This window comes from Sphaerodactylus townsendi, linkage group LG09 (genome assembly GCF_021028975.2).
Source record: "Sphaerodactylus townsendi isolate TG3544 linkage group LG09, MPM_Stown_v2.3, whole genome shotgun sequence".
Lineage (NCBI taxonomy): Eukaryota > Metazoa > Chordata > Lepidosauria > Squamata > Sphaerodactylidae > Sphaerodactylus > Sphaerodactylus townsendi.
The window spans coordinates 87,335,969-87,352,566 of NC_059433.1; the positions used below are offsets into that span (position 1 = coordinate 87,335,969).

The 16,598-nt window shown below is 41.9% G+C and overlaps 1 protein-coding gene across 1 annotated transcript; it reads right to left on the reverse strand.

Moving 5' to 3' along the window:
- Positions 1 to 526: 526 nt before the first annotated feature.
- ERICH5 (glutamate rich 5) lies at positions 527 to 13,578 on the reverse strand. Its single transcript, XM_048507440.1, has 4 exons — positions 13,113 to 13,578; positions 4,864 to 5,367; positions 3,453 to 3,560; positions 527 to 1,796 (listed from the first exon to the last, which is right to left on the reverse strand). The coding sequence occupies exons 1-4, from the start codon at positions 13,201 to 13,203 to the stop codon at positions 1,774 to 1,776; spliced, it is 726 nt and encodes a 241-aa protein (XP_048363397.1). The 5' UTR covers positions 13,204 to 13,578; the 3' UTR covers positions 527 to 1,773.
- Between the last annotated feature and the right edge of the window lie 3,020 nt (positions 13,579 to 16,598).

The window sequence follows — 16,598 nt, forward strand, 5'->3', positions numbered from 1 at the left end:
GGATATATTTTCCCCCCATGATTTTGCCCCCCCCCCATGTGATCAGATCAGCTTTGCCCGGGAATCTGTAATGAGGGCTTATTTTTGGAGTAAGGTTTTCAAGCATACTCCAAAAATCCCAAAAAATCATGCGAGGGCTTATTTTCGGGATACTTTTTATTTTCAGGGAAACGGGTACATTAGTATGTTACTTTCTATAATGAATAAAAGTTACTTCCATGATAACTTTCAATCCAATTCTAAGCAAAGTTACTCTATTTTAAGCCCACTGAAATAAATGGTCTTAGACTAAACTAGAGTGACTTTTCATAGGATTACACTGTTTGTTTTAGACTTCTGGATATTTAAAACAAAGTAATATTTTTGGTATGAAGGAAACTTGCAATCTGACAAATAGCATGCACTTTCATGTGAAAACTACAGATCTTTCCAACTGGCTGGTTCTCAAATTATCATAAAAGACCCCAAAAGCAATAACCCATCATAGGGTGCTTAGATAGCTACAGTGACAATACAATCACGACAGTTTCATTAATCGCAGCATTTTATTTCAGTGTTTAAGATCAGGGTGTCAGCTTGCAAAATGAATACTGTTTGCAGTACACTACTTCAAAAGGCACAAACCCAAGCCATATTAACATATGATTGTTGATCAATGCATGTCCAACAGATGTCCTATATAATACATCACTGCCCTGGCATAAAAGAATTAAAGGGTACCTGTGCCAGACCCAAAACCCACCTTTGCTCAGGCTGCTCTCTTCAAGCCAACAACCAACAAAGTCTCATGGTCAACAGTCCTCTTTTTTTTACAAAAAAAATGTAAAACTGACTGTCATATACAGTATGTACTTCAGGACTTAAACATAAGGAACCTGACTGAATTATCTGCTTTTTGTACTGTACCATAGTTTTCTAATAGTTGAGCAAATAGAATCCACAAATATGTGTAGAGGCTAGAAAGTGTTCCTGGAAGGCATACCGGTACTTATTGCACACAAAGAGCAGCTGAACTTTATTTGGCTGCAACTTTTACTTCTGTAAAAACTAAATACTATATGCTGTAAAGTGCAATATTCAGCCTTAATTCAATTAGAATCTTAAATTATAGGTGCTATTATTTTTTCAAAATATATTACTTTTTTAAAAGTGTTATCACCGTACTATAATAGTGACCAAGCATGCTTAATTGCAGTGGTAGATAAATCAATGTGTTTTTTTAAAGTACAGAAATGTTGCTGATCATAACTGTTGAAGGTGGCTATTTCCTAGGTTCAAAATTTGTGTATCTACACAAATTAGAGAACAATATTAAGCTTAGCTATGGTAAACATGTATGAATAAGTGAAGCTTCACACAGGAATTGTTCTACTACATTAAATAATTTGTGACTGTAAGATCATATCAGAATCTAAGTAATTTTATCCCAGTTTAGAACACTGGGGCTGGGGACATTCATATGATTTCAAAATTCATGCACCCTCTTCTGTAACTTCTGTAACTATTTTAGTTAAGCTATTGCATTGCAACATACAATTCTACTCAAATGAAGTTTACAGAAGGCACTATGCAGCAGACCTGTGAAGGTTTAACATTGCAATTCCTCAATGGTGTCTTGGCAACTTGACTTCCCAAAATAAAATCCTTTCTCCCTATTGCTTGAGTTGTCATGGTAAGTCCATAACAGCTTTTCAAAAATCCATATTTTCTCAAATTGGATTAATAGTTATTGGAGTACCTAGACAAAGATGAAGTCCATGCAGAAACCATGATTCACTCTTCGTTATTAGTAGCTTCTGTAACATTAAAAAAATTCTATAAGGATTTTTATAGAACATATTTTAGGAACAGATCTTTGAAATGAAGATGAATTCCAAGAAATTGTTCCGTTTCAATATTTTTGCATTATTCTGCAGCACTACTGACACAAAAAGCTTACCCAAACAAACCTATTCATTGGAGGAACAAGATCACAATCAGAAAGTAAAAATCTTTCTTAATCAGACACTTAAGTGTATTTCAAAAACATTAAACATTGACAGTGATTTCTAATATAATAACAGAGAAGGCACTTCTGAAGTACTTATTAAATAAAAAAAATACACAGATACGAACTAGTTTCTGAACAGGATCAAGTGTTGTGAAAGTTTTGCTTTGCAATATAAAAAGGAAACTTTTCTCTTGCATTCTGTATAAGCATTCAAAAAGAACACCCACCCACAGTCCTAATAGTTAAAATAGAGGATTCCCAAAAGAATACTTTAGGTATGATAAAGTAAGCATCCTCCTGCTATTTGGGGTTTAATCCCAGATACTAGTTTCCCTTAAAGATAATATGGTGCCTTCAGTTTCACAGAAAGAAAATATCTACCATCAAGTGTGATTGATGGAAATTAAAGAACAGTGCTTTAGCTGTAATTTTAGATCTTGCATGAGTGATGAACCCTTTCGCTCTCCTTTCATCTGTACTTTTTGTCTTTCATCGGCCTGTACTTTGTTTTGTCCTCCGTACAGTCAAGAAAATGAGTTCTCAAACATCTACCCATCCCAGAGGCCTGACTGCCAAAGCAAGATGCCAACACAAGAAGTAGAATGGGGGGGGGGGGGGGGAATTGCAAATCCTCTGCAATAACAAAATGTGTTTGGCAAACAGTAACTATGGGATTAAACATATTTAATTAAGCTTCTTATTTTCCAAGGTTACGTCTTTAACATATTTTCTCCAAGCTTATCTACTATGGCAAATGTAAGACCAAACCAGGTGCAAGAGCAGCACCGCAGATCAGTGTTTAAGCCTGGATCATCCCAATCATGCAGAAAGTTGAAGAGAGAATGTCCTACTTTAAACAGCAAAAGAGGAGCACAGACCGGCTGAGCTCCCATACAAGGAGAAAGGGTGCAGCCAGTATCTGCATTGCTCCCCCACTCATATTTTGCTGTGCAGGTCTAATCCACCCCCAGAATCTGAATGCAGTTGGGACATTCTGTCACTATTATACCTAGTTTGGCTTTTACCCAAAGGAATCCAAGCCAGTGTGGTTTAGTGGTTAAAAGTGCCAGACCACTATCTGGGAGACCCAGGTATGAATCCCACCCCTCATGCCACGGTAGCTTGCCATGTGACCAGTGGTGGGATTCAAATAATTTAACAACTGGTTATTTACAAGCACCATTTTAACAACCAGTTCTGCCGAAGTGGTGTAAACCTGCTGATTCCCACCACTGCATGTGACTTTGTTCTAATCACACACTCAGAGCCTAAACTACTTCAGAAGGTTGTTGGAAGAATAAATGGAGAAGAGAATGATGTGAGCCACTTTAGGTTTCCATTGGGAGAAAGGCAGGGCACAAATGAATAAAGCAATTAGGGAGTTGCTAACACAAGGTTATAAATATCAACAGTTTTTTTTAGAGTTCCTAATATTTAGCCTTTCACTACTCCGTCAACATACCTATCTCTGTTGCTGCTGTAGCTTCTCCTGTTTCTTCTTCTTTTGTTTCAGAGCCCTCACTTACTATCTCAGAGTGCATCTCAGTTTCCACCTTTTCTACCATCTCACCTGGAACAGTAACCATAGAGATCGAGTTAGGGAACACTGAACAAGTATTGAGTGCTGCAGCACCTTACACACAACTTGTGCTGTCCTGTAATATCAGCAAGGGCAAAAACTATAGGGACAGATTCAGCCCCTGCCGGTTGCTGAGTAGGCATTTGTTGTGTTCTTTAGCAAATTATGTCTCTGCCTGTGGCTTAAATTTACAGCGATCTCCCTTATTCAGCTTAGTTTGAGCTTTTAGGAAAAGCACTTAATGTCACAAGTTAACAGAGTTCATACCGCTAAAACCCATTATTTGAACTTTGACTCTGTGAATCAACAGAATCAGACAGGGACCTTGATGTAAACAGAGTTCTCTTTCATCCAAGCATCTGATCAGTTTGGATGACCTTGAGGCCTTCAGTAAATAAGTACAACTGTGTTTCCTACCCTATGCGTTTTGCAGAGGTCTTGCTACCCACACCATATACAAGCGGAACTAGAGGATATTTTGAAGGAAGAAAGTTATCAAGGCTAACAATCAAATTAAACAGTTTAAATCACAGGTGTCAAACCCCCGGCCCTCCAGATGTTATGGACTACAGTTCCCATCATCCCCTGCCAGCATGGTGCTGGCAGGGGGTGATGGGAACTGTAGTCCATAACATCTGGAGGGCCGGGGGTTTGACTCCTATGGTTTAAATGAACCTATGTTTGGAGTCAGTATATGTCTTTTCCCCAAATGCTGGGGTCAAACAACAAGGAGTAGTCATCATCTTCATAGCCTTTCACTTAGGATGTTGGACAAGCAGGACTTTTGATTTAAGGCAGCAGGACAGTTCTTATAAGCAAAGTTCTATTAAAGCGACACCAAGCATTTCCAACCTGAAGATAGTGTAGTTTAACTTTATTATACCCAAGAAATATGAGGATATATTGACTGAGCTGGCCTGGAACTGAGCAGGTTATTTTGTTGCTGTCAGAGTGGGTAAAAATGTTCTATAAATAAGTCACAAGGTTCATTCTTCTACAAGTTCCCCACTATATAGTTATAATCATAACTACTATACACTCTACTTCAGAAAATGACTGAAATGGGACTGTAGGGAAACTGAGCAATGAGCTCAATCATTCAAGAGAATTCATAGATTTAATTCATCCCTATACAATACTCATAACTCCATCATTTACAAATGCTACACACAATCCAAACTCACTGGACAAGATTCTGCCCTCAGATGATCGTGTACACCATCTCCACTGAGCCTAGTGGAATTTGTGTACAGCTCAGAACCTGACCTTCTAAATCTGTAATAACTCTGGTTACCCTCAGTTAGCTGTTCCTCTTCGTCTATCAGTAATTCCTTCACCATTTCTGCTACAAGGTTAAGGGCTTCCTCTGTCATCACCAAAGGCTCAGGTGTTCTCTCCTCCATTGGTTTGACAAGCTCAGGTTTAGCATCCTGTGAGATTTCTGGAAGCTGAAGGTTGGCAGATTCTGTGGCAGGATGAGGTTCATCATTCTCTGTTACTTCCACAGGTTGAGGCTCCCTCACTTCTACAAGGCCCGTAGCCAAGGGTTCGCTTCTGGTGAACTTCTCTTCTGATGCCACTGGCTGAGGCTCTGTACCTTCTGGGTCTACTCTTTGACAGGCAGAAAGAGCACATTTTGTTATTTCTGGAAGCAAAGCATCTGTCTTTTCTTGAGTAAGATTCTCACTTAATTTTGTTCCATCAGATGCAAGATCCATTTCATCCATTCCTCCAAGTTTGGTCTGGTCAGGTATGGTTTCATTTTCATCAGTGATGGGTAAATTGTCATCTGATGTAGCTATGTCATTCATGATGCATTTTAAAGAAGAAGAAGGGGCGGGGGAGAGAGAGAGAGAAATAATAAAGTTATTATCCAGAAAGTTCAGCAGTGAATTCATAGTACTTGCATTTATGGTATGGTGATATACAGTGTGTTGGGGAAATATCTAGAACAGGGGTAGGGAACCTGCGGCTCTCCAGATGTTCAGGAACTACAATTCCCATCAGCCCCTACCAGCATGGCCAATTTATCTAGAAGGATAAAGGTCCAAATACCCATAATGCCATGAAGCTTTCTAAGTGATCTTGGGCCAGTCTTTCAGCCCAATTTACCTCAGAAAGTTGTTAAAATGTAAGGGATATATATCACCTTGGGTTTCTTGAAGGGCAAAAAGGATAGTGCTAGATAGATTTTTAAGTTTCACATCCCAGTTTCTACATATTTGCTGACATGACTACTGTTCTTCCATACATGCATCTAAATGGATTAATTACAATAGCTACATAGGGGATACACCACTATCTCTCCACCTGCTTCTTAGTGCTATGATTACTGCGGCACATGTTAACATACGGTAGAAATTTAGCTCATTTGTTCTGGGCCTTTATGTGATGGGTAAGACTGGCATTATTTTAGATAGGTTTTTTTTTTAAGTACATATACATTAATTTTCATTTGTACATGGAGTTTAAATGGGCAGAAAGTCTCCTTTTTAAAATTTGTTTAAGAAGTCTGCTTATTTATGTAACAGCTACTGGTTGTTTTTATTTGGTTTCTTTTGGCATGTTTGGACTTCATTATGAGCAAGCTGCTTTGCAAACCCAATTGGTCTAAACAAATTTCAAATAAAAGATTCCACATGTCCGTTATGGCATATTCCATAGTCTCACACTCAGTTGTGGAAATGTGCCAATGCAAACATTTGTGAGGATCATACGCAACTTCCCCTTGTTCAGTTCTTTTGAGGTTCCTCCTCCTTTACACTCTGTCACCATCTTCTTGCTAAGAAACTTGCAACATGGAGCAACCAAGAGGCCTGAAAGTTATAGTTACCGTAATTCTCAACTTTAGAGTAGCATTTGGCCCCAATAAGCAAACACCCCACTGATGGGAATTTTTTGGCTTTTTCTTCCATCCCACAGCAAATGTTTATGAAAGATGGTTTTTCATTCAAGCTTGTATCATTGATTTTCAAGACAACGCTACCATGGCTTTTGCTCCACCAAAACAATCACCACCAATTGAAACAAGCAACCTCAATAGCATACAAATTACAGATACCATTTATTCTCTTATAACATGTATATCCCGGCTTTTCTTCCATCATGGAACTCAAGGTAGCCAGAAGGTGCCCATCCAGGCATCAATCAGGCCTAGACATTCTCAGCTTCTGCCCGGCTGCTTTATCTGCCCAATAATACCCTGGACTCTAGTGTGATTGTTCTTAAATTATATTTAGAAACTGGCAGCTTACAAAGAATGATGGGCCTGATAACACCACATTAATAACTTGAGTGGTTTGTAAGAAGGAATGAGATCTGCAGAGTTGCAACACCTCTCCCACCTTCTGACTGAGATATAAGGATTCAGAGATCTCCATTCCCACTAGCACCTGATGAAGGAAGCTTTGTAGTAGTAGAAGAAGAAGAGTAGGTTTTACCCAGCTTTTATGTACCTTAAGGAGTCTCAAAGTGGCTTACCACTGCAATCTCTTCCTATCCTCAAACAGGCACCTTGTGAAGCAGGTGGGGCTGAGAGAGTTATACCCCCAAAATCTTGTTGGTGTCTAAGGTGCTAGTGGACTTCAATCTAGCTACTCTGGTGTAGCCCAACATGGCTATCCTCAGAAAATATTCCTATGACTGCTGTTATAGAAGTTCCTATGTAGAGCTAAATCAAACACAGGTTGACCATGCCACAGTACCAACAGCAGAAGAAGAAATACCCAAGCATCCAGCTAGTTATTTAAGTCATACACTAATGTAAAACATGACTTGGCATTTCCCACTAAAGACTACTACAGTTCAAAAGCCTTCTTCAACAAGAATCTACCAATAAACAAGCTCAGTCTGACAAAATGAAACCAGTGTACTTAGTATCCTTGAATTAAGATTTGCTTTGTTTTCTGTTCCAGAAATAATAAACGTTAGTTCTTGTGGGTTAAAGTAAATGAGATTTAGAAGATCTGTGATTGGAACCTACCCTGGGGGAAAAAGGAAATTGGGTCACAGTCATGACACTAGGGGAGAGGCATCCATCTGCATGTCTTTACCTCAAAGAGGAATGTTCTTCTGCAGTCAAATAGCAACATGGGGGAGTAGATATGGGAAATAGTTTCACAGACAGGACAGCCATCTTCCCTGACACCCTAGTTCTGGTACAGTTCATACCAACTTCCTCCATGGCTGCATTTACTATTAAAATAAACAAAAAATAAACCCACAGGAGATCCTGATCACAGATCTTCCATACAGGAACTAGTTGTGTTCTGCAATTTGATCAAGAAACTTAATCCAGGCAAAGCTCAGATCTTCCATTGATTCCAGTGGTACAAAGTAAACAAGCTCCAATTTTGACAGCTGTGGACATGTATGCAAAGCCTGCCCCAGCAGCGAAGTCACTAGGATTAAGCTTAACCTCCCTGCCCAGTGTCCCCAAAGGTACTTTTTTACTTTTTTGCCATTGTAAGTGAATGACTGTCATCCATTGCATGGGGAACTCAAACTTTGTCATTCTGCCTGGGATAATGCAGACTCTAACCTCAAACAACATGTACTTATTCAAATGTTTATACCCTGACTTTTTCCCTAGCAGGGACCCAAGGAGACTTATGACATCATTCTCCCATCTTCCATTTTATTCTCACAAAAACCACTCTGTGACTGGCCCAAGAGGTCACCCCTCAAGCCACCATGGGAGAGTTTGGTTTGAACTTGGGTCTCTCCAATAGCAGATGGACATTCCAACCACAATGCACATGTAGGCCTTTGATCCATGCATACCCTGCCTGTAATAATTATAGCTACATCATTAATCCTCCCGCCCCAATGTTTAGAAGCAAGGACACAGAGCAAATATCACTTTCACGCTTCAACATGCTAGAGGGGTGGGGAAGGAAAAATCTCTCAACAAGCCTCCACATTAGGTATAACTTTCTAGTCAAATTAATCCTGACAAGTAATTGAGCTGTACTTTATTGTGCATGAAGTGTCATGAGCAAAAAAGCTTTAAGGGTAAATGTCAATACTGTAATTGCAGGATTTGACAAGTTTGTTTTTTAGTAAAATGATTATAAATTTTTGAGTCAATTATATCCAGCTTTACAGCTTCAGTACCCTCCATCCTCTCCCATCCCTGAAGGTCCAAAAAGTTTGAGGAGAGCAGTCTGCTGATACCACCCGCAAACACTGCGATTTCCACACTTTTATCTTGGTTAATCTTTACAAATATGGGCTAATGATTTTACACCTTTGCATGTTTAGACTTGCTATTCTTCCTTATGGATAAAAGAAAAATCCAATAAAGATATTTTAAATGCACCTTCTAAAGACATCATTTGGCATATCTATACTATATTTTATTGAATGTGAAGAAAGGTATGTCTTGGACTACTGATACTTTCTTTTTCTTTTTTACCAGTGCAGGTTCTGCTGAGTGAAGTCACTGGAAACTATGCAGGGAAGGTTCATACAAACACAATGTTGCTCTACTAGGATAAAGTCAGCAATTGGTTTATGTTACGTTAGCTTACAGTTAAAAGAAGGAGGAGGAGGAGGAGGAGGAGTTTGGATTTATATCCCCCCTTTCTCTCCTGCAGGAGACTCAAAGGGGCTTACAATCTCCTTGCCCTTCCCCCCTCACAACAAACACCCTATGAGGTAGATGGGGCTGAGAGAGCTCCAAGAAGCTGTGACTAGCCCAAGGTCACCCAGCTGGCGTGTGTGGGAGTGCACAGGCTAATCTGAATTCCCCAGATAAGCCTCCACAGCTCAGGTGGCAGAGCTGGGAATCAAACCCTATTCCTCCAGATTAGATACACGAGCTCTTAACCTCCTACGCCACTGCTGCATGATCCAGCAATGCTGCTGGACTTAAGCAGATGCAGGTCTGGCCAGTGCCTGGATGAAAAGGCCCAATGTATGCGGCCTTGAGTTCCACAATGGAAGAAAGGTGCGATGTAAATTAAAACAAAGACGACGGGTGCCAGTGCTCAGCAGCTGCTGGCAAGTTCTGTCCATCAAGAGGCAAATGAAGTCTTGGGAAATCTGGGGGTGCTGGAACCTGAAAGGAAGCCTCACACCTGGAAGCCCTTCTAAGAAAACATGCATGCAACCAGCCTGCCAAGGATAGTAATTACAAGGGCACTAAGAACAGTATTAGTAATAATGCCAAGGTATTATTTTTTTCCTCACAAAATTAAAATCTTCAGACAGGTGAATCCCCCTCAGAAGCCAGTGCACCTTTGTGCCGGCATCCCACTGACACAAGGAGCAAATGTGCCCGTGAGGAGTTACCTGGGTGCAAAAGGCTGCTCCAGAGTGGCCGGGGGGTGAAGCCAACCTTCCATTGCCCACCCAGCCCCCGTGAGTCAGCAAAGTTGGCAACAGAGATACGCCACTTTTTGTGGCATATCTCTGTAATCCTCTGTGAGGGAATTAAGGGGTGGTGTTTTGTTTTGTCTTCAACTCCTTTGGGTTTCCTGCACTATGGAAAAGCCCTTTGGAGAGGGTAGGATGGCGCCACAGCCGTGCCATTGCCATCCACTGGCCCACCCTGGATGCGACTGTTGGAGTGCAACCCAGAAAGGGGGGGCAAAAGGGCTGTGGAACAGGCATGACCCCATGGCTGGTACAGATGGCAGTTCATATGGCATAAGTGGAATCTACACTGGCACTGGGCCACTTACACCGGTGCTGGGAAGTTGCATGGGGACACTGTGCCCAGGTGTGAATGCTGTGGCTGCAGGACTACCATACCAGTTGTTCATGCTGTATTTCTATTCACTCCAGTAGCCAGTGTGGCATAATGGTTAAAGTGTGTGATTGGAATATGGGAGTTTCAGGTTCAAACCCACCGTTAAGATGGCAACTTGGCCTCCCTTGGTAGCAGGGCATGTAATACCAGTAAAATCTTATCATTTAGTCTCCTGCATGAATTTCCCTGATAGCTGAGAAGACATTTCCCCAAACCAATACCTTAAATTGAACTTGGAAGGTAACTAAATAACAGAGGCATTCCTGCAGAATCATGGTCACTGGTTCTAGCCTATGGCTCCACACCTCAGAGCAACCACATCCTGGACTGGAGGACATTTTTGGGCTGACAGAAAACATATTAGTGTAATCAAGCCGACAGGGCTTATAAGGTCCTTATGATTTCATTTCATTTCATTTCACTTTATATTTACACCCCGCCCTATCCCTGAAGGGCTCAGGGCAGCTAACAGCATAATAAACAGATACATTATACCAATATAACAATGATAAATTACATAGAACTAAAATAGGACCAGAATGGAGCCCAAAAGCTGATGTTCTCCTAGCCACGATCACCTGGCAGGCCAGAAGCAAAGCCTCAACAGTATTCTCCAAGTTTATTTTTCAGAAGAAAGGGGAACCTCTTCTAAGAAGAATTGGTCTGCAGTGTTCCGATTGCTCCACTACAAGCAGCTCTGGCAACTTTTATGCAATGATGGTGGTTTTTTCCATTGCTGCTGCAGCTGCCAAATAACTGCAAGACCACCAAGAATTTCACTGGTCCCCTGCAACTTGCTAGAGACTGGGATTAAGGTCATGTCTGGGTAATCATGGGATCCTCACAAGTTTGTTGTGAAGAAAAAGGGAAGGGCACTATTTACAGTATAGCTAGTGTGGAATAGTAGACTCTAATCTGGAAAACTGGGTTCAGTCCTCCACTCGTCCACATAAAGCCTGCTGGGTGACCTTGGACCAGTCACAGAACAATCTCAGTCCACAGTCCACACAGAGACAAGCAATGGCAAATCACCTCTCAACATCTCTTGTCTTGAAAACTCTATGGAGTCGCCATAGGTCGGTTGTGACTTGACGGCACACACACTATTTATACTATGAGCTCCACTGGAAAGTGCAGAACAAAAATATAATAGGGAGGATAATGCTACTTTGGCCATTTTCCGACAAAAGTCATCTGTAATAACAGCAGGAACAATGAATGTATACATGGAGGGAAACTACTCTAAACACCATCAGACTGAAATGTAAAACAGGAGCCATTTTGAGACCTGTCGTGTAAAAGTTGTACTGTTTCAGTCTTCACTATCCTGTGGCATCATTTTTATAAAGTTTGCGGACAACAGCAAAATCATAATCTCATGGAAACTGAAGTGACATTAATTCAGAAGAGTTATTTCACTCAGGAAGCACAAGTTTAGAATCCAAACAAATACTTCAGTCATGCAACTTTATGGACCTCATAAAAATAAGCAAGTATCTATGTAAGAACATTAGATCAACCATTTTTTAAAAGTCTTAAAATTTTGTTCTCCTAATGCTAAGATTGTAGAAGCAATAGTTATTAAGCAGTGGATGCATAAAAGGGTAGATTGAGATACAATCCAGCTGTATCATGTTTGTTGCAAAAAATTAGCAGTTAGGCAGAAAGGCCAATTAATAACACACACATAAACACACACAGAGCATAAGAATGAACACTTCCCCCACCAGAAGATTATCCAGTGTTGGAACACAAACATGAGAAAACTAAATACATAAGCTCGGACAAAACTACAAAGCTTTGACCTTAAGCTAATTTCCCCCCTACCCCCCCCAAACATTTTTTTGGTGCTTAAATTTATTAGGGTGTGTTTGTATAAACATTTTCAAGCAGACATTGGTTCAACTCAACATTTTTTTAAAGGACTGTGGTTGAACTGAATAGTTTAAACTTTAGCAATCTGGTTTCACATTAAAATCTGTGGGTTAAACTGCCAAATTATGAAACAAACTGCACGCAATAACAACAGTCTTCAGTCCTATACAATGTTAAAGAGAGTACAGTTGGGAGTTACTAGCTGGGATCAGGTGGAATGATTCAGAACTTTAGGAACAAGCCTTAAGTACAGGCACATGTAAGCAGGGCTTTTACCTTTTCCCTCTATTCCTCATGGAATGGGAACAGAATGGGGAATGGGATGGGACAAAAAGAATAAAGTATCAGCAGCTTGTGGTCCACAAACAACATAGCCAAGGACCACAAGGCCAAAAGCAAGAAAAAAGAATAAACAAGACTACCAGCAGCAAAGCACCATTGCCTTTAACACTGCTACAAAAGGGAATTTCCATAAGTGCAACTTGTCACCCAAACCCAACAGAAGTTGCAACTGTGGAAATTCTCTTTTTCATGATGGGGTACAGAATGTCCAGCCCTCCTTCACCCTCTGGAAGGAAAGTCAATGTGGTTAAGTCTTGGGTTCAGAGGACTCAGGAGTCCCACGTTCAACTATCCGCTCTTCCATGAAACTTGGGGGTAAACTCTGGCGGGTCAATTTAGTTCAACCTAGCTTACTTCACAGGGTTGCTATGAGGAGGAAGGAAGGACCACGCAAGCCAGCCTGAACTCCCGAAAGACGGGATTCCAAAATAACAATTCAACAAAACAAGCTACCATTTGAGCGCTCTTCTTCCCCCCCTAGCATTATTAAATGGCACAGCTGCCGCACACCGCTCTCCTCCTCCTCCTCTGCTCTTGCTAATGAGAAGAGCCCCAGCCGGGAGGGCGCTCACCGCATTTCTGCAGCCCGTTGGTGTCGGGGGCCAGGGGGCTCGGCCGGCTGCCGTCCTTGACTTGGGTCTGAGCGCTGCTGGAGCAGCCCATGGCGTCGCAGGGCGAGAGCCTCCTTCCTTCCTTTCCGGCGGGCGCGCCAACTTTTCCCTTCGGCTCCCGCCGGGCGAATGCGCGCAGGTGCCTCCTGGCCGGCCGTTTAGCTGGAAAGCGCCAGATGGGCTGCGCGTGCCGCTGGACCTCCCCAGCCTCGCGCTGGAATGTTTACCGCCGGCGCTCGGTTGCCATAAGAACGGCGCGGTCAGGGGGAGCCGAAGAGTTCCACCACGGCAAACTTTGGGCATTCTTTGCCAGCGGCGCAGGCGCGGCAGGGGGACGCTGCGAGGGGAGGCTCGCCAGGTGATGCCTGGGGCCATGCCGCCTCCGCATGACAGCCGGCTGCACGGGGGCGCCAGGCAGCGGCAACCCTCAGCACCGCCGCCGCCGGTTTACTTTGGGCCTCCTCGCCGACCTTTGCGCCCGCCCGTGATAAAGTTTGGAGCAAAAATAAACCGGAATCCAGGCTTTATTCCACAACAACTGTTTAACAACAGATGAAGCATTAACGGTGGTATTTGCAACATATGGCTGGATCAGTATGAAATGGCCAGGATACTTAGCTGGTGGGCAACAAGTGTGTGTAAAACTACAACAGCTTTTTGTGTTCTCCCGGAGGCCACTTTTCTAACACCCAAAGAAACACACACTCAACACACATAAGAACTTCAAACCTGGTATATTAATATAAACGAATAAATCCTCAAAAAGGCTTCAAAAAACAAAATACTGCTACCACAGCAAATAACCTTACGGCACTTGGAGAGAGTTTAGTAGTAAAAGCTACCACCTCATTTTCGTTATCTAAAATGAATTTGAAGGACTGTGCCATAGGTCTGAATGGGTTTCTAAGAACAGAAGGATGTGAATTAACCAAAAACAAGCTTCACAAGACAGAGGGTTTTTTAAAAAAATGTTGGACAGCATGGGTACTGTCCTGATAACTGTATATGTTACCATGATTTGACCAAAAGGAAAACCAGGGTTCACTCAATTAGGGCAGATGCACAGTCTAAACAAGGACTGTAGGAGAAAAGTGTGTATTTGAGATGCCATTTAGATCAGAACATGAGCTTACAGCTCACACCTTACATTATGTGTTTGAGTTCACGACTCCTAAGAGTGAAACATTTTTTTAAAAGAAGCTTTTCAAAAGAATAACGCAAGTAACTTGCCAACTGGAAAATGTGGGGGGTGGGGGATGAACCTTGTCTCTTTAATAGAGGCTTAATGGGTGGGAATGAGAAGCTGAAGCTTTTCATGGCATGGAGGAAAATAAAACTGCTTGAGAAATGACATCCCATTAAATGTAAGGTGTCCAGGGATGGGGCGGCCTCCCAGCACCTCACAGCCTGCTCCACCCTCCTCCCTGTCACAGGTATCTGCCCAGGAACCATGGGAAATCCCACAATGGCAGTCCTACCCTCGGATTTACCAGCAAGATGGGGATTGTATTATCTAAACCATCTGTTTGTTATCTATTAGACATTGGAGTTTTATTGTTTTTAATGTTTGTATTGCTATTTTTAATGATTTTATTGATCATATATATTTTATGTTGTGACCCACCCTGAGCCCTGGGGCAATAGGCCGGGATATCTGGGAGGTCAGAAGTTGGGAGCAACTGCAGAGAACAGGCAGGAGGGCCTGAGCAGCAGGAATAGGTCTCAGCCATGGAGAAGGATGGAGCCACCACAGCCTCGATCAGGATGCAATCAAGGGGGAGGGCCAGGAAAACTGAATGGCCAATCCCACACCACCAGGGCTCGACAGATAGCCCATTGGCCACTAGTAGGCTAGAGCAGGGAGCTGGGGGGGCATCTGTTGAGAGATATAAAAGGGAAACAGGAGGGGGGAGTTAGGTTGGTGTGTGGGTAGGAAAGGATGAGATGAGTGTGATGAGTAGAACATGGGCTTAGTATAGCAGCAGTGATGTTAGATCTTGTAAACAGAAGCCAGAGTTGTCTTCTTTGATCCCAGTGACAGCCAATCTCCTATGAGACTCAGGTGACCTGTCCTGCAGACAAAGAGGGTACTCATATAAGGGCTTTTGGGGGGATGTAGTTAGCAACTTTGCCTGGAATTGGTGTTCAAAAGCCAATAGAGGGTGGTGCTTGTGATTTAAACCAGACATCTTCAAGAGCAAATGATGCTCCTGTCTTCTCTTGAAAGCATAAGAGGGAAAGGTGGTAGTTTAAGAATACAAGAATATGGTTGGGCAGAGTCATTGCAGGCCAGTAACCACCCAAATAGATCAACAGTCAGACTTGCTTAGATAGTTCTTTTGTTAAAACCTACACAAGCCCAAGACTTGTTCTGAATAAGGTGGACTTGCACAACACTTTTTAAAATGTTCAATCCAATTATTTTCCCCCAGATGCTACTGAACACCCCTATGTTATCACACTGAGAAACATGTTATGCTAAAACATCCTCATCTAATTTTTGCCCCAACTCCTTTGCACCTAGTATCATTTCAGATGGCAGACAGACATGATTAGCAGTGTGTGGTAGTATTACACAGAGAGGAAATAACTCTGTAAGAAAATGTAGTTTCTTCAAACCGGTCAAAAGGATTAGGCAAGAAGCAAGAGAGAATATAGCTGGAAAAGCAGCAACTAAAAACAAAGTGAAGCAGAGACTTTGGGCAGTGGTGATGTAAACGGGTTTGAGGAGGGGTTAAATTGATCGGCAAGGTGCAACCTGTTGAAGGTAGCTTCTGAGATTGGGATGGTGTTTACTTGATTTATATACTCCACCCTTCCCCCCATAATTATCCTCTCCATAGTATCCACAACAAACCTATGAAGTAGATTAGGTTTATTTATTTATTATTTATTTATTATTACATTTATATACCGCCCCATCCCCTGAGGGCTCTGGGCGGTGAACAACAAAATAATATTCCAGAAACAATAATAACAATAAATAATCAATATATCAACCCATATCAAGGTTGAGAGTGCAAACTAGCCCAAGGTCACCCAGCAAGCTTTCCTGGCAGACTGCAAATTCAATCTCAGGTCTCCCAAACCTTAGCCTGACACTCTTAGTTCAACATTCCCTGACCCTAGACTGACAGCATCCAATAGGGATGTTGTTGTTCCTTATAACACTAATTAAGGAAAGGGCAGGCATTTATAAGGTCTATTATAAAGAAGGAGGTCTAAGGACCGTACTCTGATATAACATGTAATCTTTTTTGCAAGGTGGTAATACCCATATTGTCAGCTGGACTTTGTAAGCATTTGGGCTATGCTGAAATAGACAATTCCAGTTTGGGATTTTCTCTACAGTCCAGCAGGCAGCAGCCCTTTCTATGCTTAAAAAAAACACCTTGTTATTTGATTGGGTGGCTGAATGACAAGAAATGTGAGTGCCTATTCAGCAAA

Bases quoted from the DNA above. Each gene is read 5' to 3' on its own strand.
- ERICH5 (XM_048507440.1), bottom strand. From the start codon at position 13,203: ATGGGCTGCTCCAGCAGCGCTCAGACCCAAGTCAAGGACGGCAGCCGG. The intron at 5,368-13,112 runs GTGAGCGCCCTC...TGAATGACATAG, and splicing joins CAACGGGCTGCAGAAATGCG to CTACATCAGATGACAATTTA. The intron at 3,561-4,863 runs GTAACCAGAGTT...TTACTGTTCCAG, and splicing joins AGAGGAACAGCTAACTGAGG to GTGAGATGGTAGAAAAGGTG.